The following is a 24,691-nucleotide window of genomic DNA, read 5'->3' as shown; positions in this document are numbered from 1 at the left end:
TTTTTCTTTCCAGCCAACTTGAAATAAGACCTGAAAATATCTATTTTGGTGCAAGCAATGATAGTATAAATGCTCACGAAACTGAAGCAATAAGAAAAATCTAAATATCTTCCCAAACATGAGTTAAAAGACAGGAGAAGGCAGGAACAAATAAATATGTGAAGAAAATTTAAGGAACAATAGATTTTTTAAAATGAGTTAACAATAAAGTTGCTTTAAAAAATTAAATACTTTACAAATGTTGAAAGTAAAACAATAAGAAAACTGAGTTAAAACCTGCACTGAAGTATGCATAAGAATAAAAGAGAAGAAATGAGAAAGATTGGGATGCTTAATCAATGTCCACATATTGAAACTAACTAAAATAATATTTCTACTTACATGTGCACTGACACACAGGAAAGGTATCAGCTAAATAAAAATAAATCACCGCAGTATTCAGTTAACAACACAATAAAAAATAATTATTTCATTATGATTGCATCATGTGTTCATTGGCAGGAAGGAAGAAAAGGAAAAAAAGAAGACGGGAGAAGGAGAGGTGAAGGCAGGAAAAGAGAGGAAGTGAGGCAGACAGGAAGGCAGTTAGGAGGAAAGTAAGCAAAGAAGGGAGAAAGAAGAAAGCACATTTCTAATTAAAAAACAAGCATAGCCGGCCATAATAATGATTGTCAGTCAAGATAAGACCTAAATAATCCCTTCAATTTCTTGGATTCTTACTAGTGTGTCTGGGATTGTGCTAGTACTTTTTTAGGAGCTAAGTTTTCTTAAAGCACTTTAGATGAAGAAATAAGACAATCTGAATTATGGCATAGCAGAATAACCATGTGGTTTCCTCTCTGTAGGTTCAGAGACAAAACGCTAATAATTACAGCAGATTCTATTTTATCCACAGAAGGTTTCCAAATTCCATCACTGCAACTTTTGTAGACAAGACATAAACAAATAACACTTTGACTGATTTTCTCTGTAACCCACACTCTACCTTACTCAGTGAATGAACATGGGTTTGGTCGGAGATCTGAATTGCCAGATAGCAAATACCCATGCATAGCTCTTAACAATTTTAGACTTCTTTATAAAAATTGCTGTTTGTATGCAGCACTTGGTCCTGCCTTATCTATATCCTATATATGTCTGATTCCCTGTCAGTGTTTATACATGTCCCAACAACAGCCTGTTTCATAGGCCTCAACAGGTAGAAGGGTTCAGGAAGTGCTATACATGATACGTTGTATTATCAAAGGATCAGTTGAAAGAACCAAAATTTGAATTAATGCAGTTACAACACAGTAGCTTCCATATACTTTACAGATATAAAAATTCCAATGATACCGTTTTGGAAAAATATATATCACTGCACATTTTAATTCTACTTCTTCATGTTTGAATATTTGGGCTGTCTAATATGGAGGATTGCTTTTAAAGTTTACGTAAATCATTTTCCATAGACGCTAAGGAAGATTATCATATGATTCCCATCAAATTATTTCTGTGTTCTCCACCAACAAGCTCTCTGTGCTGCATTCGTAGTAAATAGTTCATTGCTTGAGCTTGTAATATTTAAAGTCCCCTTGGAAATTTCACATCAAAAACAACACATTTCTCTAGTTTTTATTAACTATTGAATACTATAATATGATTTACATTTTTTTCAGAGTGTTATATTTAAAATAAGGTTTCCTATTAAGTTAAACAAACATTAAAACATGAAAGCAGGTCAGAAAGAAGGCATTGGAACTATGTTGACAACAGCACCACATCTCCCATGGTTGTTTCAGAGTCCTGACTGTGGTTAGAACTGATACCAGTGTCCGAGTCTGTGTCATTTGTGTAATTGCTAAATACTCTTTGAGTAAAGGGAGGAATCTCCCCATTGCTACTGGAAACCTCAGATTCCTTCACTCTGTTTTCCTTTAACTGGCACCCATCTTTGTTGCTAATATGAAGTGAATTGAATTCCTTGGCCAGGAGTTCATATTCTTTTTCTTTCATCTGAAGCAATGAGTCACTGTATTTAATCTCTTTCTGGATGCCACTCAAATGAGAGTGAATTTTCAAACCAGCTTTCATGCTTTTCTCCAAATCACACTTAACACCCTCTAAATTAGAGCTTTCCAGTTCACTTGCAACTGCCCCTTCCGCATCTTCGTTTATATCAATGCAAACACTTCTTACCTCTTTTTCTATTTCAACAGAGAGCTTATCAATGAGTATTCGGTAATATTTCAGTCGTTCTTCCAGCTGTTCAATTCCATCACTTTCGCTCAGGTCCTCCAGAGTCTGGTTTTCCTCATACTGCAAGTCTAGATTTTGCTCAACTTCACTGAAACTGGGCATTAAATATGCATCCTGAACGTAGTTTTCTCCATCATTTTCTACCCGATCCAGATGGAACTTAGCTTCACACTTTTCAATTTCCAGATCCAGCTCTTTCATTCTCTTGACTTGCTGATGAATAGTATGGTCCTGGGAAATGATGAGATGAACTAATGTCTCCATATTATCTCGCTCATGAGAAACTGTGTCCTGCTTAATTTTGGCCAGTTTCCGGAAAGTTTTTCTGACTATTCTTTTTTGTTTATCTGGTGGTAATGTCTTCATGTAGTTTGCTGGGCTGAGCTCCCACATTTTTTCTGTGTTTTGCACTAATTTGGCTTCAGCTGTCCGCCACAAAGGAACTGGAAGAAAAGCATCTGCTTTAACCAAAACAAATTGCATATTAGGCTGCTCATCTCCCCATGCTTTCCAAAGCTTCAGGATTCTAGTTAGTGGAGGAAGAACCCGTTCTGAGCCTCTCCACTTCTCTATGATGCAGTAATCACTGGGCTTCCCCAGAAGAAATCGTTTCTCTCCAAACGTAGCCTCATGTTCCTCAAGCAAAGCCTGGATGACATCAGCAGAGGTGGTGCGTTTAGTCAGCCCACAGACAATCTTCTCTTCTTGGCAAACCCAAACCACAATTTCCTTCTCTTCTGAATCCATGTCTTTAGTTGGAGATCTGAAAGAAAAACAAAAGCACATTATATTTCTGTCATCGCCTGTGTAAAAATTCAGAAAGACGGTTTAACATTAATACGCTTTCTAGATTTTTACCCTTAATGAGAGAGGCATTTTAAAGTTGAGAATAAGAGTCAGAAGATTGGCCACGTGTGGTGGCTCACGCCTGTAATCCCAGCACTTTCAGAGGCCAAGGCGGGTGGATCACCTGAAGTCAGAAGTTTGAGACCAGCCTGGCCAACATAGATAAACCCTGTCTCTACTAAAAATACAAAAATTAGCCAGGTGTGGTGATGAACACCTGTAATCCCAGCTACTCAGGAGGCTGAGGCAGGAGAATTGCTTTAATCCAGGAGGTGGTGGTTGCAGGGAGTGGAGACTGTGCCACTGCCCTGCAGCCTGAGCAACAGAGTGAGCTCCATCTCAAAAAAAAAAAAAAAGTCAGAAGATTTAATGCAAGAAAAATATAAAAACCATGGAAAGAATCTTAATTATCTTTTTATTTCCTAGTGTGCTCCAGAAAGAGCAAACTTTCATTTAAGACAACTGAGGGTATTTTAATTAAAGCATAGGTAGCAATAGTGAAATCATAGAGTTAAAAATAGTACAAAATGAAAAAATAGTCATTCTTTTTCATTAACAACTGTTTATTTCATGCCAACTATATGCCAGACACATCTAAAGGTACTAAGGATAAAGTAATAAACAAAGAAGACAAGAATGCTGACATGAATGTATAACTAATGTAATATCAAATTGCAGTAAATGCTATGAAGAAAATTAAACGGGGTGAAGGAATAGAAAATGACCTAGAAGAAGGGCAGTCTATTTCACATAGAGTGCTTAGGACAGTCTTCCCCAAGGAGGTGACATTTGAATAGCAATATCAATTATCAAAAAGAGGCAATCAGAGTTCTCAGGAAAGAATTCCAGGAACAATGAGCAGAAGTATAAGGATCTAGGGAGAGCAATAATGTGAATGTAGTTGAAAGCTGAGGATACCAGAGTTGGAAATTGCTGCCGGTAGGAAGGAGAGATTAAATAATAGGCAACAGAGGGGATGGAGAAAAGCATCTCCTTTCTCCATCCCCTACTTTGGAGAAAGAGGAAGCTAAAGAGTTAGCTAAGATTTTCCTAAACTCAACCAGCTGGAAAGTTTTAAGCAGAGGTGAAACTAATTTATTCTTTACATATGTCTGTCTTCTGTTTGTGAAATGGACTGGAAAACAGAAAAAAATAGAAGCAAGAAGTCTATTGCATCAGTCTAGAAAAGAGATGATGATTTCCCGGACTAGAGTTTTAACAATACAGATATCATAAAGGAATCAGAGTTGGGATATAGATGGTTACACAGATAGATCCACCTTACCCAGCACACACAGGCACACACATGTATTTATGTAAATATACATATACATATGGGCTTGATAGTACTTTCCTCTGTACTATAGAAGGACAAGGGGGAAAAAATCACGTCAGTTATCTGGAGAAAAAAATGGTACAGGTAGTAAAAGCAGCAAAAATTCCACGATGTCTAGATCATACCTATCGGAAAATTTTTAAGATCATACTTTCCATCATGACTATACATCAAGTTGACTCTGTCTTTCATAATATCTCTTTAAAAGAATGCTGAGAAACAAATGACATGAAATGAATTATGCTACAATGTGATTTTATGATGGTATAACTGTTCTGAGTAGTAATTGGCTTCTTGTGAAAGTTAAGTCAAAATCATTTATCACTTTACTTATATGGTGCACTCAAAGGATATGACTACAGGAACCACTTACCAAAGAAAATTTCCCTGGCTCCTATAATAATTTAACATTTAGAATTTATAGTGTTTATGTTTTGGTAGCAATAGTGATTAATTCTATGTTGTTATCTTTATTTTAAATTAACTAACTCTTATACTTTGGTTATTAACTCACCTGAAATCAAAAAGTTATCACTAAAGGTGAAAGATAAATCAGGGATGCCAAGTAACACTGAAGATTAGGTCCAACTCCTAACAAAAAATGTCCAGGAAAATGTAAGTATTCACATGGAGGAAGTAAAATGTTATAGTTGATTACTCAAAAAATCACACTGAGTTGTGATAATTCTCTTATAAAATATTTTGCACATGATTAATGTGGGCCTGGTAGCTGAGGAACAGCTACTTAACAAATGGTAAGATAACTAAAGAACAATTGAGGATAGGTAAAAGATACATTGGCTAACAATAACTCATATTTATTGTATGCTTAGTAAACGTCAGCAATTGTTGTAAATGCTTTATGCATACAAATTCAGTTTTCATTACAACCATATCAAATAGGTTGTATTATCAAACCCATGTTACAGATTAGAAAACTGAGGTACAAGAGATTGTTTGTTCAATGCTACCCTCAGCTAATAAGTGGAGTAAAATAAGTTTAGATAAATGAATTAGAATTGAGTCAGACCACTGATGAGCTCTCTAGTAAATCTAATAATCAATATATTTTAGTAAGTTTTTTTCTGAAAACAAAATACAATATCTGAGTTAGATTTGAGCTTATTGAAAAAATATGCTTTGTGGTATCATAAAAACACAAGACAATATATATTTATTTATCAACTACATCAATGTATTATCAATATACAAGCTTATCTATCAATGCAATATTCAATAATAGATTTTCTTGAAATCAGGTGGCTTCTCATACACAGACTCCTAATTTTTTAAATCAGTTTAAAAAGGAACTATAAAATTGACTGGGCACGGTGGCACTTTGGGATGCCTAGGCAGGAGGATCACAAGGTCAAGAAATCGAGACCATCCTGGCCAACGTGGTGAAACCCTGTCTCTACTAAAAATACAAAAATTAGCTGGGCATGGTGGCGTGCGCCTGTAGTCCCAGCTACTCTGGAGGCTGAGGTAGGAGAATGGTATGAACCCAGAAGGCGGAGCTTCATGGAAAAAAAAAAAAAGAAAATATAAAATTATTTTGTAATTTCCGTGGTGAACACCTGAATAAAATATTGAATTGCCAGTTCAATTCAAATTTCTAAAAATATTTTTAAAACTGGATTAAACAAAATTTCTTCATGGTATTGTAAACCTCCAAAACAATATAATGAGTAACTAGGAAGGAATTAAATGCATGTATGTTTGATTACTGGCTTTTTCACATACTAGGCAATTTTTTTTTACTGCCTCGAGCCTTTATTTTTTATTTATTTTATTTTTTTTAGAGACAGGGTCTCACTATGTTGCTGGAGCTGGTCTCAAACTTAAGTGATCCTCATATCTTGACCTCCCAAGGTGCTGGGATTACAGGCATGAGCCACGGTTCCTGGTCGCTTTAATGTTTATCATAAAAATTAGCAAAATACGGATTTTAAATAAGAAAATTTAAAATGACTTATTCATTCCTGCACCTGGAGATAATTAAAATTTAATTATTTTCTAATAAAAAATACCAATATTTAATGAACATTTAGTATGTGCTATGCTGTAAGTGCTTTATATGTTTAAACCTATTTAATCCATTTCCCAAACCAATGAAGATGTACTAAAATTACGCCCATTTTATGGATGAGTGCATCAATAAGTACAGACAGATCATTATGCACATCTAAGCTTCAATTTTCTCATCTACACAACACATCCAAATCACAAGTTTGTGGTAAATATTAAATTACACAACATATGTGAAGTTTCTAAGCCAGTGACTGATACATAGTTAGCATTTATAATGACTAGTTCTCTATCTGCTTTAGAAAAAAAAACAAAAAAAAGAAGACAACAATAATGTGGTTATATGAAGACCAGCAGAACGCCAAGTTCATATTTGTAAATATTAGTACTTTGTCTAGATATTTAAACATACAAAGCTAAAATGTCTCTGCTAGTTTTAGAAATGGAAAATTGAAAAGGACAACTGGTTCAGTTATTTTTCTAGTTTTCTTTAGACTTGTTCATTAGTCAATAAATAGGTGATAAGTCAATGTTTTGATGTTCAAATAAATTTGGAAATTATTTGGCTACCACAGTGTTGGCAAACTATAGCCCTTTGATCACATGCAGGCCACCACCAGTTTTTGTATGGTTCATGGTCTAAGAATGTGTTTTACATTTTTTCATGATTTTAAAAATCAAAAGGAAAATAACCAGCTTAGACATGAAAATTATACGATTCAGATTTCAGTGTCCATAAAGTTTTATTGAAACACAGCCATGCTCATTTGTTTACATATTGTATATGACTGTTTTCATGCTGCAATGACGAAGTTGAGTATGTGACAGAGAGTGATCTTATGGTTCACAAACCTTAAAATATTTACTATTAGTCCTTTACTGAAAGTTTGCCAACCCCTGGATAAACACAGTGAAATAGATTTCTTTACTTTAGGAATTCTAGGGCATTTAATATGATGATGTTACATCATAAAACCTCAAGAAAAGGAAAATGATTTCAGTATACAGTACTTTCTAAATGTATTTGACCTTGGCACAACATTTCACAATATTTAAGGTTTACATGAAACGTCTGTAATGCACAAATTAAACTATTTTTTTACCATATAAAATGAAAAATGTCATCTTTATTCCTCAGAAGCCACCTGTATTTGCTAACAATAAATGAAATAATATTTCCCTCATGTAAATAATGTATGACTGCATAAAATTGTATTACAATGCCGATGGGATCTCTTACATAAAACATTAAAATGTTTTTCAGGAATACGTATAGGATGTCAGTCGAGGAGACCTTTGACTGTCTTCTTTAAGTTTTAGAGAATTGTTCAATTTATTTTTAGTAAGTTTCAATGTTCCCCCACTTGTTCAGCCTTTGAAAGCTACATTGAGGCCCAGTGCAGTGGCTCTGCCTGTAATCCCAGCACTTTGGGAGGCCAAGGTGGGCAGATCATGAGATCAAGAGATCCAGACCATCCTGGCCAACATGGTGAAACCCTGTCTCTACTAAAAATACAAAAATTAGCCGGGTGTGGTGGTGGGCGCCTGTAGCCCCAACTACTCTGGAGGCTGAGACAGGAGAATGGCGTAAACCTGGGAGGCGGAGATTGCGTGAGCCAAGATGGTGCCACTGCACTCCAGTCTGGTGACAAAAAAAAAAAAGAAAGAAAGAAAGAAAAGGAAAAGAAAAAGATAAAAAAAAGCTACATTGATCAATAAATTCTAAGTTTGTCTGGCTATTTCCTACACTTAAAAAATAATGACCTCAGAAAAACTGAAGGCAGTTTAGGTAAAGCAAATATGCTACACTTGAAATAGGAAGCTCTGGCCCACCCACAACTAACTCTGCTTAATTTTACCCAGTATGTGGCAAATGTCTTCTGAAGTAACATTTGTTTTTGGATCATACAGCTGCAATCCTAGGGAGAGATAAATACAGAACTCATAAATAATACAGCTCTTTTCTTAGGTTGCTAAGGAAATTTGAATCACTGTTTTGATAGATAAAGCATGAAAATTAGTGCTATGAAAATAGTTTCCTCCAAACTCAAACCATTAACATTTTTTAAAAATAGTTTGAAAATTGGAGTCTTTCAGAAAATTAATGACTCTATGAAAACTTAGGACAGTCATCACTTAATAAAAACAAAAGAAGAAATTATCTTGAAAATTAAAATTTGATATATATGTTTGTGTGTATACGAGTGTGTGTATGTATATTTGTATTTATTAGTTCTGAGCTCTACTAATGCCACTTTAATTTTCTAAGAAGTAATATTATAAACCAGACATGCGGGATAACAAAAACCCTAGACATTCCATAATGGCAGGGTAGCTATACAATATAATTCCCATGTACAGAGAAAAGGGAAGAGAATGTGTAAAGAATGTGTATTGGAAACCACTTGGGGTTAAGTAAACTGAGCTCATAGTTCAGATTCCGGAAAGTGATTATAATCAAAATGCAAATATTTAACATGTGGTATTTACCAGATGAAATGGTGAGAAAATATCTAATCTTGTTGAAAATTCGAGTGTTCACTTCCCAGTATTACCTGCACCTGCGAGGTTGCTAAAGTGCCCTTACTGTTTGGTATTTTGTAAAGAAATATTTCACAACAAAAAATAAGTGCTTATTAAAAGGAAAGTCACCTACCTTAATGTTTTGTTTACTGATAACTATTGTTATTTCAGCTATTAGTACGAGATTTTCTTTTGACAGCCGAATTCATATTGGCTTTGCCTTCTTAGTGCAAGATATTTCCTAATGATAATGATTTTGAGCTTGTATTTACATGCAACCACCTGCTCTTCCCCTCTAAATGTATTCCGAGATAAGCTGGTAAACTTGAAGGGCATAAGTCATATGAAAGAATTTCAGTTATCCAGTTGGATAGCTGAAAACATGAGGTGAACTCCATTATCCCAGCCTTTCATTTTCTGAATATACCCTGTAATGAATTGCAATAAAATAACTTTCAATTGGAAGCTTCATCTGAATAATCAACTATTTACATTAATCACAAATAAATTTCTTGAAGAGAAAAGAAAATTATTAACTTGTAGAAATAAGAGTATATCAGGGCCTGCCATTCTATTTTGTTAAGGAAAAGGAGAGATATTATACTCGGGAACATTATTGATAAGAGAAAAACATGAATCATCTATATCAAAAGTATTGTGCGTTTATTTTTCTTCCCTAGGTTTTAACTCTTTAATATGCTTTGAATTTTACCGTCTCCACCTCTTCTAGGACTTTGCTTTATAATTTACCCCTTCGTAAACTCTTTTTATCTTCTACCTTTTTCTCTGGTTCTTTCTACTATCTTGTCATATTAAAAGAACCTTTGCTTAACCACATATTTCCCTCCACTATCTTTCCTTCACACACCAAATAGCAATCCATCATTATTCTCTCTAGTACATCACTTTCCAGAAACTCCTCAACCCACCACAAAATGTCTACTGCCTCCACTCATCCTCAGTAGACACATGTCTTCTTAGGGTTATCAGAAATCTCCTAACTGCCACACCCAATAGCCACTTGCAGAACTGTGGCTTGCAGACCTCTTTGTAACATAATACATTGTGACCTCCTCCTTCCATTCTTGCAACTTTCCTCTCCTTGACTGTTACGATGCCATTCTCACATAGGTCTCCCTTTACTTTTCCAGCTGCTTCTTTCCATATCCCACATGAACGTTGCTTCTTCCACATAGTCAATAGATGTGGATGTCATGCAAGTTAAGATTAGCATGGCCACAAATACTTGGCAGTTCTTCCCATTAAGAGAAGCTATCTATTTCTTCACCCCTTAAATAGACCTTAGAACTTGCTATGACCAATAGAATGTGACAAAAACCATGTTTGCAAGTTCTGGAGTTCAGGCTTCAAGAAGCCTTGTAGCCTCTGCTTACTTCTTTTAGGAATGCAGTCCTGAGACTGCTATTTGATGAAAAAAGCCTGAGTTCAAAGATTATATGGAGAGAAAAGAGGCAAACCATCAAAATCAAGTTGCTCTACCTGAACTGAGCCCTCAGCCAATCAGCTGCTCATGAGAGAGCCCAGGTGAAGCCAGCAGAAGAATCAGTCCTGCTGACCCACAGAATTATGGAAAATAATAAATTGTTCTTTCAGCCACTAATTTGGAGAGTGTTTTATTATGCAGTAAGTGATAACTGATACAGTTGGCATCCCCTAGGTTTTCGACTGTGACTCATTTCTTGTCTCACTAAACACATTCTTGTGTGTGACTGCAAAATAGTTGCAGTGTGTAAACCAGTTGTATGACGATGGTTGTCAAACCTAACTATTATGACCTTGAGCTCTAGACCTATATTCTCAGCTTCTTCTTCTTCTTCTTCTTTTTTTTTTTTTTGCATCTTGATATTTTCATTTTCATAACTTATAGGTACCTCAAATTTGACTCATGAAAACTAATTCATCATATTCTTCCTGCAAATATCAAACTATTCCATTACCTGAGTTCCCATCCTACTGAATGCAATTATTAATAGTGTTCCCCATCTGTCTACCCAGCTTGAAAAATGAGTTTTCCTAAACTCTTTCCTTTGCCTCTCTCCTCTTCAACAATCAATCACTGTTTATCTTTTCTCTTAAATAGCCCAAATATCTGCCCTCATATTCATCACTACCACAATTCAGACAACTCTTTTACTATATATTACTGTAGTAAGATATTGTATATTCTGTTATTATAAAATCTTTCCCCTTCACATTTGTGCCCCATAATCTTACCAGACTGTCATTTTTAAACTGCAAATCTAGGTTTTTTATTTTTTTTTATTTTTATTTATTTTTTTTTTTTTTGAGGCGGAGTCTCGCTCTGTCGCCCAGACTGGAGTGCAGTGGCGCAACCTCGGCTCACTGCAAGCTCCGCCTCCCGGGTTCACGCCATTCTCCTGCCTCAGCCTCCCGAGTAGCTGGGACTACAGGCGCCCGCCACCTCGCCCGGCTAGTTTTTTGTATTTTTAGTAGAGACGGGGTTTCACCATGTTAGCCAGGATGGTCTCGATCTCGTGACCTCGTGATCCGCCCGTCTTGGCCTCCCAAAGTGCTGGGATTACAGGCTTGAGCCACCGCGCCCGGCCGGTTTTTTAATTTTTTTGATTGAAGTCTTTAAATTATTTCTGAGTCTTGCATTTTAAACCTGTCTCTGTCTCCCTTTATCCCACTTTCTATCTCTTGTCTGCTCCTAGGATTCCTTCCATAATCTGACTCCTCTAACTCATAGTCAAGCATTAATTAATATACACATTGAGTTAGCCATTCCTTACTTCTTGCTGATCTCTGACAGGTCTACTATGAGAACAACCTGCTGTTACACATATCACATGATTGATTGCTAGACTGGAATGGACCACATCTGCTATGCTTTTATTTTGACTTTGAGCTTTTCCATAACCTGTTGCCTTATCCTGAAACATCCTTGGATACCTTCTCCATCTAACTCTTACTCTGCTTTAAGTGTTAAGTGTTGCTTTCAGGAAAGTTCTCTGACCTTCTCTGAATAACCTCACTCCCACAAACTCAAATGGAAATGTGTGCTTATTTATTTATTTATTTATTTATGATAGGAAGTGTCACTCTGTCGACGAGGTTGGAGTGCAGTGGTGTGATCTCGGCTCACGGCAACCTTTACCTCCCAGGTTCAAGGGAGTCTCCTGCCTCGGCCTCCCTGGTAGCTGGGATTACAGGCGCATGCCACTATGCCTGATTAATTTTTGTATTTTTAGTAGAGACGAGGTTTCACCATGTTGATACTTCTACAAAATGTAATATACACTTAGTAGTAGCACTTTGTACTTTAGATAATGCTTCCTTTTTTGCTAGTTTGCCAGTCAAGTCCTGGACTAAGTCTCACTTTTGACTAAATGCCTAATACAGTAGGTATTAAACTTGGGAGTGGGGTGGAGATGAGAAAGGGGAGTTGTAGGGAGATATATAAAGGGAATTTCTCAGTCAATAATCTAGATCGAGTGTCTGAAAACTAAGGGCCTCATGGTTATAACTGCCCCACCACCTGTTTTTGTAAATAAAAGTTTTATTGGAACACAGTCACGTCAATTTCATTATGTATTGTCCATAGCTGTTTTCATACTACAAGGACAGAGTAGTTGAGATGGAGACACTATGTCTGGGAAAATATAAAATATTTATTATGTTTTTTACACAAAAAGTTTGACAGCTCCTGTCCTAGATAATTTGGCTGCCCCAAAAATCTACACTATATTTATTTAAATAATAAAATGTTTATTGAACTTCAATATCTACACAAGTTTTCTCTGTACCATTCTCCAAGAGATAAAAAGGTAAAAATCATGTGATCTTTACACACACACACACACACACACACACACACACACACCTTTACAGTCCATTGGAAATAATGGCTATGTTTGAAAGCAATTTCAACCAAAGGTAATAATTAAAGGATCACTAAAAGGGTGACTGCCTCATGTAGCCTGACTGTGATTCATGTAAGATTAGTCAACCTGACAGCCCTGACTGGAAAACCAGTTTGTGTTTTGCCTTGAAAGCCCCACTCCAGGTGCATTGTGCTATTCTCTATTAATCAGCCCCATGTGGATGTCAGGAGGGACAAGAGTAGGTTGGATGAAAGGCTGCTTTCACAGTCCCGTCTCAGGTGCAGTGTATCCAAACACCAGGTGTTTACAGGTGGAATATTTGGAAACATTAAAATCATACCTTAATTTTCTTCACTCTTCACCCTGATGTTCTTCTCTCCCAAAACCTATCTCTGTCATATTTTCTGTTCTTTATGATGACACACATGTATCTCCAGTTACTCAGAACCAAAATCTAGTCATCAATGGTTCTTTTTTTCCATCCTGATACTGGTCCTATGCATTGAATTTTGAATTCCTATAAATTCTGCCTCCATGGTGACTCTTAAATCGTTCTTCTCTTTCTGTTTAAGAAAGTCCTTCAACTCTCCCATACCTGGCCCACTCGTATTCTTTCTCCATTCCTTCCAATATTTTTAAATATATTTCTTCAAGTTTAATATGTATGTGACATAATGATCGTATCATTTTCTTGCTCATAGCCCTTCAGTGGTTCCCACCACAATCTAAGGAACAATTAAATTAAATTTAAAAGTAAAATAATCTGTTTGGCCATTCACAAACTCACTGATACTATTATGCCAAATATTTTACATTTCCTCCTCTTTCTCCTTTACCTACAATATTCTTCTTCCCAACTTGTTATATTCTAACCTTCCCTCTCATTTAGATGCCAGGATAGACGCTGTTTTGTAAAATCCACAGAGGTTGTTTCTCCTTGTCACCTAACTTACCACTCTATCTATATGTCAGTCCTGAGTTTCAGGCCCTAATATCTTACTGAATACCTCTGCTTTGTATATTTAACTAATCTGAAACTTAGCAAGGCTGGAGAAGAATCATTAATTTTCCACACATTCTTCCCAACATCTGCTCTTTGACAAATGTCTTCAGAATCATCCCTGTTAAAACCCTCAGAGTCATCCCTCATTTTTCATCTTCCCTCACTCAGTACAAATTTAAGTTCTCCTTCCAAACTGTATCCATTTTGTCACCTCCATTCCTTCTCTACTATCATTACACTAGTCATCACCTTTTGCCTGTACTACTGTAATGTCACTGCAACTAGATTCCCTGCTTTCACTCTTTGTCCTACTACAATTACCTCTCTACATACTAGCCAAGTTGACCTTTTGAAAAATGTAAATAAGATTATATAATTCCCCCTGGTTAACACCCTTCAGTGGATTTCCCTTGCATTTAAAGTACAATCAACATCCCTTATGATCCACAAATATCTAAATAATCACACTCCATCTAGGTCTTCAACTACTTTCCCTACTAGTTAAGCCCCTTACTAACTGGTCTTCCTTCATGTTTTCCACAGCTCCAAACCATATTCTGTCTTAGTGACTTTATACTTTCAGTTCAACCTGGCTGAAACAGTCTTCTACCACAAACCTGACATGCCTGATTTATTTGGTTCATTACAGTCTTAACTAACAAGCCAACTCTTCCCAGACCACTCTCCACTCTCCACTACACGAGTCTATTTTTTCCTTATAACAGTAATTACTATCTCAAATGTCTAATTCATGTATTGTTCTTGCATTGTCTATCTGTCTACCACTGCATTACACATTTGATCAGAGGAAAAGCCTTGATTATCTTTCTCACTACTTTATCCTTAGCATCTAGAAAAATATATGGCACATACTACAAGGTAAATAAATATTTATTATTCAACATGTGGATTTTATTATGACACTTTAAAATGCTTGCTTTGTATTTCAATTGTTTACATATGGCTTGTGTGTCTTGTTAATCAGCAAGCTCCTTAAAAACATAATCCATACCTGATTTATCATTAATATTTCACAATATAACTCAATATAAATATATCTGTGTGTGTGTGTGTGTATTTAAGTAGGTCACAAGTCTGATGGAGTGAGATTTGTGATCTACTTAGAACATCACGTATATTTTTTCTGAAAGGATAAAATAAATTTTCTAGTATCTAATAGCACAAGAGTGTGGTTGTAGCAGTAATAATTTAATTGTACATTTAAAAATAACTAAAAGAGTGTAATCAGATTGTAACACAAGGATAAATATTTCAGGTGGCAGATACCTCATTTACCCTGATGTGATTATTATGCATTGTATGCTTGTATCAAAATATCTCATGTATCACATAAATATAAATATACACTTACTATGTGTCCACAAAAATGAAAAATAAAATATTAGGAGCGTATTCTGTAAAACACTACATTCCAGAGTCAATCATTTTACTGAATCTTCTAAACTGTGATTACAGCAAGTCCTCCTAATTAAAAGTAGGACCACAAAAAATGTTTAACATTGTTAAAACAGTAACTTAGTCTAAGTCTCATGGCTACTAGTTGTAGCTCTAGGAAGAAATTCCTTGACTTTCACTGCTGGAAGAACAGACAGTCAAGGAATAAAGTTGAATGCTTTGTGGTCTACCTCTGTAATATGCCTAGTTTCCTGCACTATTAACAAAGATGAAACCTCAACATTTTACTATGGCCTTTTAAATGTTTTTACTAATCATGTACAATTCTTCTCCATATGAGAAGGTAGTTATTACATGTCTACTCCATAAAGAGTTCCATGGTTTACTAATAGCATCTCTCTTATCCTCCAGGCAAACACAAGGTCTTATGTGCAGAGCTGAAATAGGTATCCTTTTAGACTTTACTGTGGAAGACTGTGTTTTGTCAAAACAAATGCTCTTCTACTGAATGCTAAATTACCACAGTTAAGCATAATTTCAGGGATTCCAGTGGGATTGAAAAAGATCAGAATAAATAAGGAGCATTAAGAGTAACTAAAGATATATGAGGTGGCTACAAAACGTCCCAACCATTGGTTAAGAACAATAAACATACACTAGAGGGCATATCAATAGGCCTCCGACACAAAGCTTCTACCAATCATACACCATAATTAATGAGCCTGAAAATTTGCTGAAGCTGGACCACTATCTGCATCAATGGAAATAAAATTTAAAAGACTCATAAAATGGTAGAGTTATTCAATTTCAAGATCTGATAAACTGACCAATTTAATGTGATGATTAGAATAAACAGAAGTCAATTGCCATTGACTTTCAACTTGACAATGTTATATAAATAAATGAAATTATTTTAAACACTTTTATTGTAATTGTAAAATATTGTTTTCCATCAACTCAACTAAGGTTATGGATTATTGCCAAACTGACCATATTATTGCCCACTTCTTGGATTCTTCTCTTTTAATTATCACATGTGAGTCAATCTTAGCCCTGTGTGATTCAGCCCCCTCCTACATATTTTTCTAAATCTTATTGCATTCCCTTCTCTTGTTCAAGCCTGTTGCCTGTGGGAGTTTAATAAATGCTAGCTAATTACAATGATGCTCATTTTATTTTCCTTTACCTCCATTTACTCCTTTCTTAAATATTTCTACATAGAGTTAATCAACATTTATTGAGCACCTACTCTACAGAGGAATAGCCTTCATCACCTCCAAGAGATTATACTCTAATTTTCATAATTGTATTACAAAGATTATGATTTTGTCTACCCTGTCAAAGATAGTTTTCCATGGAAGAGTGAATTTTAAAAAGTTCTTGCATGAGCTATTTTACTATAATGCTGTTTTCTCAATTAGGAGTTTAATCTCTTAGGAATGGGGTTGTGTCTTTGCATGCCTGGTACAGTACTAAACACAGTTTACCTGTCCTAAAGAAATAAAACTAAAAGCCACTCAGAACATTCCTATAACTGTGTTGCTAAACTATCTCAAATAAGGAGGAGATATGCTCCATATTCAACAGTGAGGTCTTTAGAAGCCATTCAGTCTCACCCACCCAACTTCACTCATATGCCTACCTGGCTGTGCTCTAGGGGGATGAGGGGAGGTAAGAGCATCCCTAGAGAACAAATGACCATGCTCCTTGATTTGTTTTTCTACCAAACATCTGGTAAAGTCTCATATCATCGATTTATTAGATATGGCCCTTTACCACTTGAAAACCAGGAGCTGAGCGTAGGAGCAGGGAAGATGAGAGGTCAACCTTGCATTAACGTATCCACTTAACATAAATACACTACTGACCAGCTGTATTTTGAGAGTATATGTTGAATGTCTTTATTCAATCAACAAATATTTTTTGAGCCCTTACTCTCTGGCTATCTAGGAAGGAAAAATACAAGTAAGATACCTGCTCTGATTGGACCTATACTCAATGATTTTTTTTTAACAAAATGCTTAAATCACTTTATTTATAAAAGCAGGGTGCATTCTAGTCTGAAGATATAAACTTCTGAGCATAATTTTCCTTGTTTTTCAGCAGATTTAATTTACATTGCTCATTCTTATACTTGAAATATCTTATTACTGCCAGTGCTAAACATCTTTGCAAGGCTCTACTCCATTCTCATAAATACTTTGTACTTGTATGATCATTTATATTAGTAATTGCTTTCAATTTTATCCAACAAATACACAAACTATCTCTAGAAGATATAGTACTACAACAGACTCCACGAGCATGGAATCACAATCTATTAAAAATAGTAAAGAATTAGCACTTAAGAAATCAGTGTGGTGTTTTGCCAGTGTTGTGTTTGGATGTCAAGAAATTAATTAAGCAACCATATATTAAAGTCATTATAATGCAGAAGTAAGCTGAACTTTTTCCTCTGACATATACTTGGTGCAGATATCATGAGGTTTCATTTTAGAAAGCTGATATGTAAGAGGCAAAGAGATTCCTTGTCAAGGACTGGTATTCATATACACCTGCAAGAGGTAAACACATACCCCTACTTCAACCTTATTTCATTTTTGGAACTAATATCAAAAGAATAGAGCCACACATTTGTGAATTATTTAGGGTTATTATCAGATCTCCTGGAGCTACATGACAATAACATAACATCAAAACTTTCTGAGTTATACAGCCAATAAATACATTATCTAAATTAAATTATTAGACAGCTTCAAACTTTTTAAAACTTTTCTCCAAAAATTGATTTAAGTACTTCTCACCTTGACATGTGTCCAGGCACTGATACTGTATATAATATATTTTATATAGTGCAAAGCTGGCTTAGTTTTTCTTGAGAAACAATTCAGGTTTAACCTAGAGCTCAATTTCACCCTTGCCACAGCTCTCAGGATATTTTTGCTAGGGATAAAGCATTCCAGTCATTGTTCCTAATGAGCTATCCACTGCCAACTAATAACTACTTGAGTTACCAGTTATAATCAGGGGAAATCACTTTCAGGAACTCCTGAGAACTGTGAAGATTTATATACTCAAATATCTGGCACTTCTCCATACAATTTTGGGAATATTTTGAATCTTGATTGGAAGGATAAATAAAATAGTACATAATAATTTCCCACTCTGCAGAATACACAAATTACCATACTTCTAATTACAGACAGAAGACATCCTTCTTGTCAGCAACTTTTACCCTAACCACAAAACTTAATTCTTTCTTCTGATGAATCAATCATTGAATGATTTACTTCTAGTGACAATATAATGTACTTGGCTTTAAGAACTTTTGGCTAAATCTGTTCTAATTGATTAAAAAGCAATCTGGAATGCAAATTTTATGTATCAATTATAAGACAATAAAGCTATAATATTTTATGCTCATAAATTCAGGACAAGCAATTTTTTGGAGTCTTTTAATTTTAGGTTGATACTACAAGTATGTCTGCCATAGCCTGTAGTGGATATTCATACATCAGTACGTTTTGTGAAAGTCGAAGGAAACCCTTGAGATGAAATTAAGGGAAAATGAAGACAAAACTAAATAGTACTTCAAAATAATTTTAAATGCCCTTTAAACTGGATTCAATATTTTTATATTCATTATTTTTTATCTTACAAATCACCTATGCAAACTATTCTCATTTCCTATTTTGAAAAATACATTAGACACTATTTCATTATGGTAATGTTGTACTTCCAGCAAGGTTTGGTGAAAGTACCAACCAATTCTCTGTCTCCAAACTTTATGAATTAAAACACTACAAAATCATACCTTACAACCAGGTGTTACGAAAAAGCTTTATAATAACATCCTAGTTATCTGAACTTTTACAAAATTTCTGATTATTACTTAGACACATTAACATTAAAACAATCTTTACCTTGAAAACATAATCTAATATAAAGACAATCACATTCACAAATGGAATCTATGTGAATGGTAAATAGGTTAATAATCTAAATCCAATTGCTGAATGTCCACATGAATCTCAAATGGATTGGTGTTTCATTATTTACTTCTTTAGCTTTTATGTGAGGATCATTGGCTCCCTAGTGACTTTTAGAAAACACTTTCAGAACTTGAACAGCTTGTTGAAATATATCTATACTCTCAAACATCTGTATTCTTCATGTTGAACAAAAAGTCTGATGAAGAAGATATGCATCAAGAATCTTTGGAATTCAGTCAGAGAATATTCTGTTTTTCTGGAATCAAAGTAAATAATTCATCTCCTAAAATCAACAGATTCTCTTAAAACCGAAGTCTTCCAATTAAACATTATTACACTTAGAAAAATTTAAAAGATTAAGCTCTCATTGTAAACAGAAAAAATTTTAGATTGGTTCCATGTCTTTATATGAAAGTTTGAAATGAAAAACCTGATTATATTTGGGCATACAAACTTTTTAGGCTTTTTATTTAGGCATCTATTATTCTCAAATTTCCTGAATAGTATTTCCTAAATTGTTGAACTAAATAATCTTTACATTTGGGAAAAAATTATCTAGAATGATCAAGTTTGCTTGGTTTCAAAATCCATATAACTATGTGTCTATCTCTTTAGGTTTTGAATTACATTAAGTATCAACTAACTCTTTAAAAAGTATTCACTTTTATGTAATACCAGCTAGTGTCACATGATGAATAGAGAATACAATAATTAGTATATTTATAGTTTGAGTACAAATTATAATTCAGTTTACAAAATTGATAATTGTATTGTAGTTCTACCACATGGCAGGCACCGTCCTGGACATGAAAACACAATAGTGTCTAGACAGATATGGCCCCACTTTCTCCAAGCTTTATGGTTTGTATTTTCTAAAATTTTGTATTGCCTCATACTTTGAAGTTTTAATTGCATCCTATTTGTCTCTAAAGCTCTCAACTATCCATTTATTATAAGAACATTTATAGTACTGTCTCATGAGGTTCAATTCTGGGTGATTAAGTATCACTCCAAGAGTGACCAAAAGTGAAAAGAGAGGCAGAGAATAGCATGCAGAAAAATTCTGTAAGCAGACTTTCTCAAAATTTTATGATCTTTAATCTCCAAATGTTCCTCCTAACAGTACATATATTTTCCTGCTGATAAAGATGCAATTATGCTCAAGTAGTTTTTTGTTATTGTTGCCTGTCATATATCATAAGGCATATAAATATATTTGTTATCCAAATTCTTACTTTACATTGTACAAGAAATTTTATGTCTGTATTTGAAGAATATAGTGACTCTTATCAGATAACTATCTTATCATAAATCACATTTTCCATGAAAGGATAAATCACTCATCATTGAAGAAAAGATATTTTGTTTCTGTGCTTTAGAGTGTGGTTATTCAAATCATTATGAAAACTGTAAACAAAATGAGCAAACTTAATCTTTCAAGTAATTTTCACCTGTGGTCTCACCTCTGCTAAGGTGAAAAAACAAAACCAAAGATCCCGTATATAGCATTACTAAATACCAAAACAAATATTAATTCTATTTCAATACACTCTGTAATTTATTTACTGCTTAATTTGAAATGCCCATATTTTTGCGTCCTAGACCACTGCTGTGGTTTCAATCTTTCTTAAGGATTGAAAAATACAAATCCGTAGAGGGAAACACTTTCATTAGAGAAGCTTACGCATATCCTTACTATTGCCACCTTTTCCAAAACACTTGCGTTTATAACAAAGCATCATCTTCGGGAGCCATTCCATTTTCTGAGAAACTTGAAACACTATTAAACTCTCTATTCTTTATCTTTATTTTCACCTTTTCATAATTTTGCATAGAAAACTTTTTAAAAATGTTTGTATACTCACCTCCTCGAAAGAAAGCTAGTTTTATAGATAAAGTAGATAGTAGAGTGGCAGAACTGATGTAATGAAATTGAAGAATGCACTTCCCTGAGGGAAACTCAGGGGCGCATGCAAAGTTTTATTGTCCTGTATTTGGCATACCAATGACAGAAATCTCAAATTGCTAAAGCAAAACAATAAAACCTCAAACAAACAAACAGAAAGCCCTGACTACAGGAATAGTATGCCGGAAACACAACTTGATTTATGAAACCATAAAGTTTTCCAGAGTATTTTTGTATATTTTGATGACATTTAAACAAATGCCAAAATAATACTACAAAAATACCACTATAAAAATATCATTTAGAAACCAGAATATTTTTATTTTTGGCTTGGGGGAGGCTTTTCTGGAATATTCTAGAATATTTTTAAATACATTGTCACCATCAAAACACAAATTTTAAATACTCACACCACTTTATTTTAATATACAGTTTCATTATCTGCAATTATCATAAATACCATATTTGTGAAATATTGTCAAATTATTAGAAAATAAAGCTTACTTAGAAACTTTTACAGTATTTATCAAGGCCATTTAATTTCTAAAGGAAGTTTTGTCAACTAAATCATGAATACATTTGGAATGAGTTAAAAACAGGATTTTCAAAGTAGACATGTGTGCACAAAATAAAGTATGGAGATTTACTTTAAAGTTGTATTACTCTGTATCGTCATGTAGACACTTTAAAATAATTATATCATTTCCTACCATGTAATTGTATCCTTTTAAATCTGTACTGAGCAAATTATGACAAGTACAAACAGGCATGATTGAGAGAAAAGTGGTGGACAAGTCCCTATGCCAAAATAAATATATCTTAAAAAATATAGCCCATGTCTAAATTTATTCTCAAGTTTTTGGCATGAAAACGTAACATTTGATGTGTAAATAAAATATTTAACAAGACTAAAATAGACATACTGTCCCTAGGAAAATATGTGTGTGTATGTGTGTTTTAAGTAACTTATTTATACTACAGGCATTTCAAGCTTGAAATATCAAATCAAATCAAAGTAAAATAGTAATAATAAGGATTAGAGAGGATAGCTGCTTGAATCCTTCTTTAGTGCTTAAACCTTCCTAAAATTCTCAAAGATTTCTGAAAGAATCAGTTCACACAGAGTTTCTCTCCAGAGTATTTTCACTTTGGGAACATTCCAGCTTTCAGGAATGCCCCGCTCTCAGGGGAGCCGAAGCATTGTTTCTGAATTATATCAGCAGATTTACTTTTCATCCTATTTAGTGACTATAAAGTTTAGTTATATCTTTATCAAAGTTTTAACTCTTTCTATAATATTCTAAAGCTCTGTTTGAAACAAAATGACACTTTTTATTCTACTACCCTCAAATGTCCAGGGCAACAAAAAGAGAAACTGTTTGTCTTGCTAATTGTGGAGTCAGGACTGGTCAAAAGGGGAGAAAGGTGTCAAAAATAATCACTCTTTATCCTCTGCGACCCTTGAGCTGGTAAATGCCATCATCAATACTGGGTGAATATCCTTACCATCTAGGTATTCATACTAGCCTAACTCTTTAGGCTAGGGCTTTGTCCCCACACAGCCTTTTTTATCAGAATCTAACAACCACAAAACACATGCTTTCACAGGTAGGGTCCAGACTACACATACCAGACACATACACACACACACACACACACACACACACACACACACACATACTTTACTTTACCTGTTTTTATGCCGAGTCTTTAGCAAGTTTCTTCCAAAGGGAGCCATGGTCTGTCGGGCAAATGAATAAAGAAATTATCTTAAAGCGATCTGGGGGTAGGGGTGGGGGTGTCTGGATTTCCAGGGTAAAGGGAGGAGGGCTGGAAGCTTTCTCTTCTCCTCGAATGTTCCTGGCTTTCAGCTCATTAGTAGCCGGCTGAGAAAGTTGCTGGAAGTTGTGCAACTGCTGCTTAACTTTGAACTGCGGGATTGTTGTGGCTGCTGCACCTTTGGAGACCTGCCCGGCTTCAGCCTCGAAGAAGGCGTTTGGAAGCAGGAAAAGAAAAAAAAAAAAGAAAGAGAGAGAGAGGAAGGGAGGAGGACTCTATTGTGTTCTGTAGTTATTTGCAGACTAGCTAAACTTAAAGAACTGCCAACCCCACAGGCATGGTAATACCAATGGAATGGGAATTTCACTCCATCTGGAAACCCCCATCCCCCTCTTTCCACACCCAACCACACAAGGTGTACTGAAAGCACATAAAAGGATTAAAAGTAAATATCCCCCAACTCCTGCTCAGCTCCAGTCTGTGAAAAGTCATCTCATCGTGGCAAGCATGAGGGAGAGCCGAGAACTCTGTTTGCCAACGCATTCGACCCCCAAATCCCCTGCCAGGGTGTCAGGACTTTAAAATATATTAGGGAGAGCGAAGCTGGAAACCAGATCAAGGTGGACTCACAGACAATTTAGGATTTTAAGTCCCTGAACTCACGGTCTTAAGAGCTTCTTCCAGGTCCCTCCTCCACACTCTCAAGTTCATCTTGCAAAAGCTGAAGGACCTGAAGGACCACAGGCCTCCAGGGCTGATGCATCACAGTTTGGTCTAGGAACCAGCTGGAGTTTAGTGTTTGACTTCCAAGGAGTTTATGTTGACCCCTACCCCATGTTTGACATTCACTGGGCCTTTAGAGCCCTGGGAATTTCAGAGGAAAAGCAAACTGCTCCTGCCCTCAACGAGTAAAGAAGACACACCTAGGGAATCTGCTGGAACTCGAAACGTGAAGGGAAGTCTAAGGGAGGGAGGGTTTCGCCTGGTCCCAGGAGAGCTCCAACCCAGAAGCAGGGCAGGGGAATGGAGCTGGGAGAGTTCAGGGGCCTGCAGGAAGCCCAGCGCAGCTCCCACCAGGTATCTGGCACTATGGGAAAGCGCTGTTTAGGGACAAGGGCCAGGAGAGCTTTCTCACAGACGTGTTTTACTGGGATTTTGCCCCCCTGAAACCACCCCACCACCCTCCACCCCACCAGCCTTCCCAGGCTTCTCAGGCAGATGATGAGGGAGGGAGGGAAAAGAAAGTCAACAAACCTGTGAGTTCCTTCTGAGCCTTGGCAAAGAATATGAATGGCTCACACTTACTTTGGGAGTATATCCCCTGCCCCCAACAACACCAAACAAAAAAGTGATCTCAAGGGCTTCCATGATTCTGATACACACTGATTATGCAGTGCTCAGATAAATCAGGTTTTTCATTATTTATTATCATAATCTTTCTCTATTCATCTATATTTCATGTTTCTGTATGCACATATACACATGTGTCACATACTATTTTATTATTTATATTTATTTATAATTTTATATAAAAATCATATATTATATCCATATATACATCCAAATTGTTATGAAGTGAGAAACATTACAATAGCTAATGTTACAGTTTAGTTACCTTTTTATATCCCTGGGAGTTAGGATAATTAAAAAATACATACCCATCTTAATTTGATATGGTCAGTGATTCCAGAGAAAATCAAGGCACCAAAAGTAGTAATGACATGTTCTGTGTATATGTATGTATAAATGTACACATAT

The 24,691-nt window shown here is 35.4% G+C and overlaps 1 protein-coding gene across 1 annotated transcript; it reads right to left on the bottom strand.

Annotated features, from left to right (window-relative positions):
- Positions 1 to 1,594: 1,594 nt before the first annotated feature.
- Positions 1,595 to 23,824, bottom strand: RASSF9 (Ras association domain family member 9). Its single transcript, XM_033221136.1, has 3 exons — positions 23,597 to 23,824; positions 22,846 to 22,895; positions 1,595 to 3,001 (listed from the first exon to the last, which is right to left on the bottom strand). Exons 1-3 carry the CDS (start codon positions 23,642 to 23,644, stop codon positions 1,741 to 1,743), a joined length of 1,359 nt encoding a protein of 452 aa, XP_033077027.1. The 5' UTR covers positions 23,645 to 23,824; the 3' UTR covers positions 1,595 to 1,740.
- Between the last annotated feature and the right edge of the window lie 867 nt (positions 23,825 to 24,691).

This window comes from Trachypithecus francoisi, unplaced genomic scaffold, assembly GCF_009764315.1.
Source record: "Trachypithecus francoisi isolate TF-2019V2 unplaced genomic scaffold, Tfra_2.0 Lachesis_group11, whole genome shotgun sequence".
In the NCBI taxonomy this organism is placed as follows: domain Eukaryota; kingdom Metazoa; phylum Chordata; class Mammalia; order Primates; family Cercopithecidae; genus Trachypithecus; species Trachypithecus francoisi.
The sequence above is the reverse complement of the archived record's forward strand: the minus strand, read 5'-3'. Positions and strand labels throughout refer to the sequence as shown.

Coding starts and splice junctions, on each gene's coding strand:
- RASSF9 (XM_033221136.1), bottom strand. CDS start 23,644: ATGAACTTGAGAGTGTGGAGGAGGGACCTGGAAGAAGCTCTTAAGACC. Junction 22,896..23,596: donor TGGAAGAAGCTCTTAAGACC/GTGAGTTCAGGG, acceptor TTTGCCCGACAG/ACCATGGCTCCCTTTGGAAG. Junction 3,002..22,845: donor AAGACTCGGCATAAAAACAG/GTAAAGTAAAGT, acceptor TTTTTCTTTCAG/ATCTCCAACTAAAGACATGG.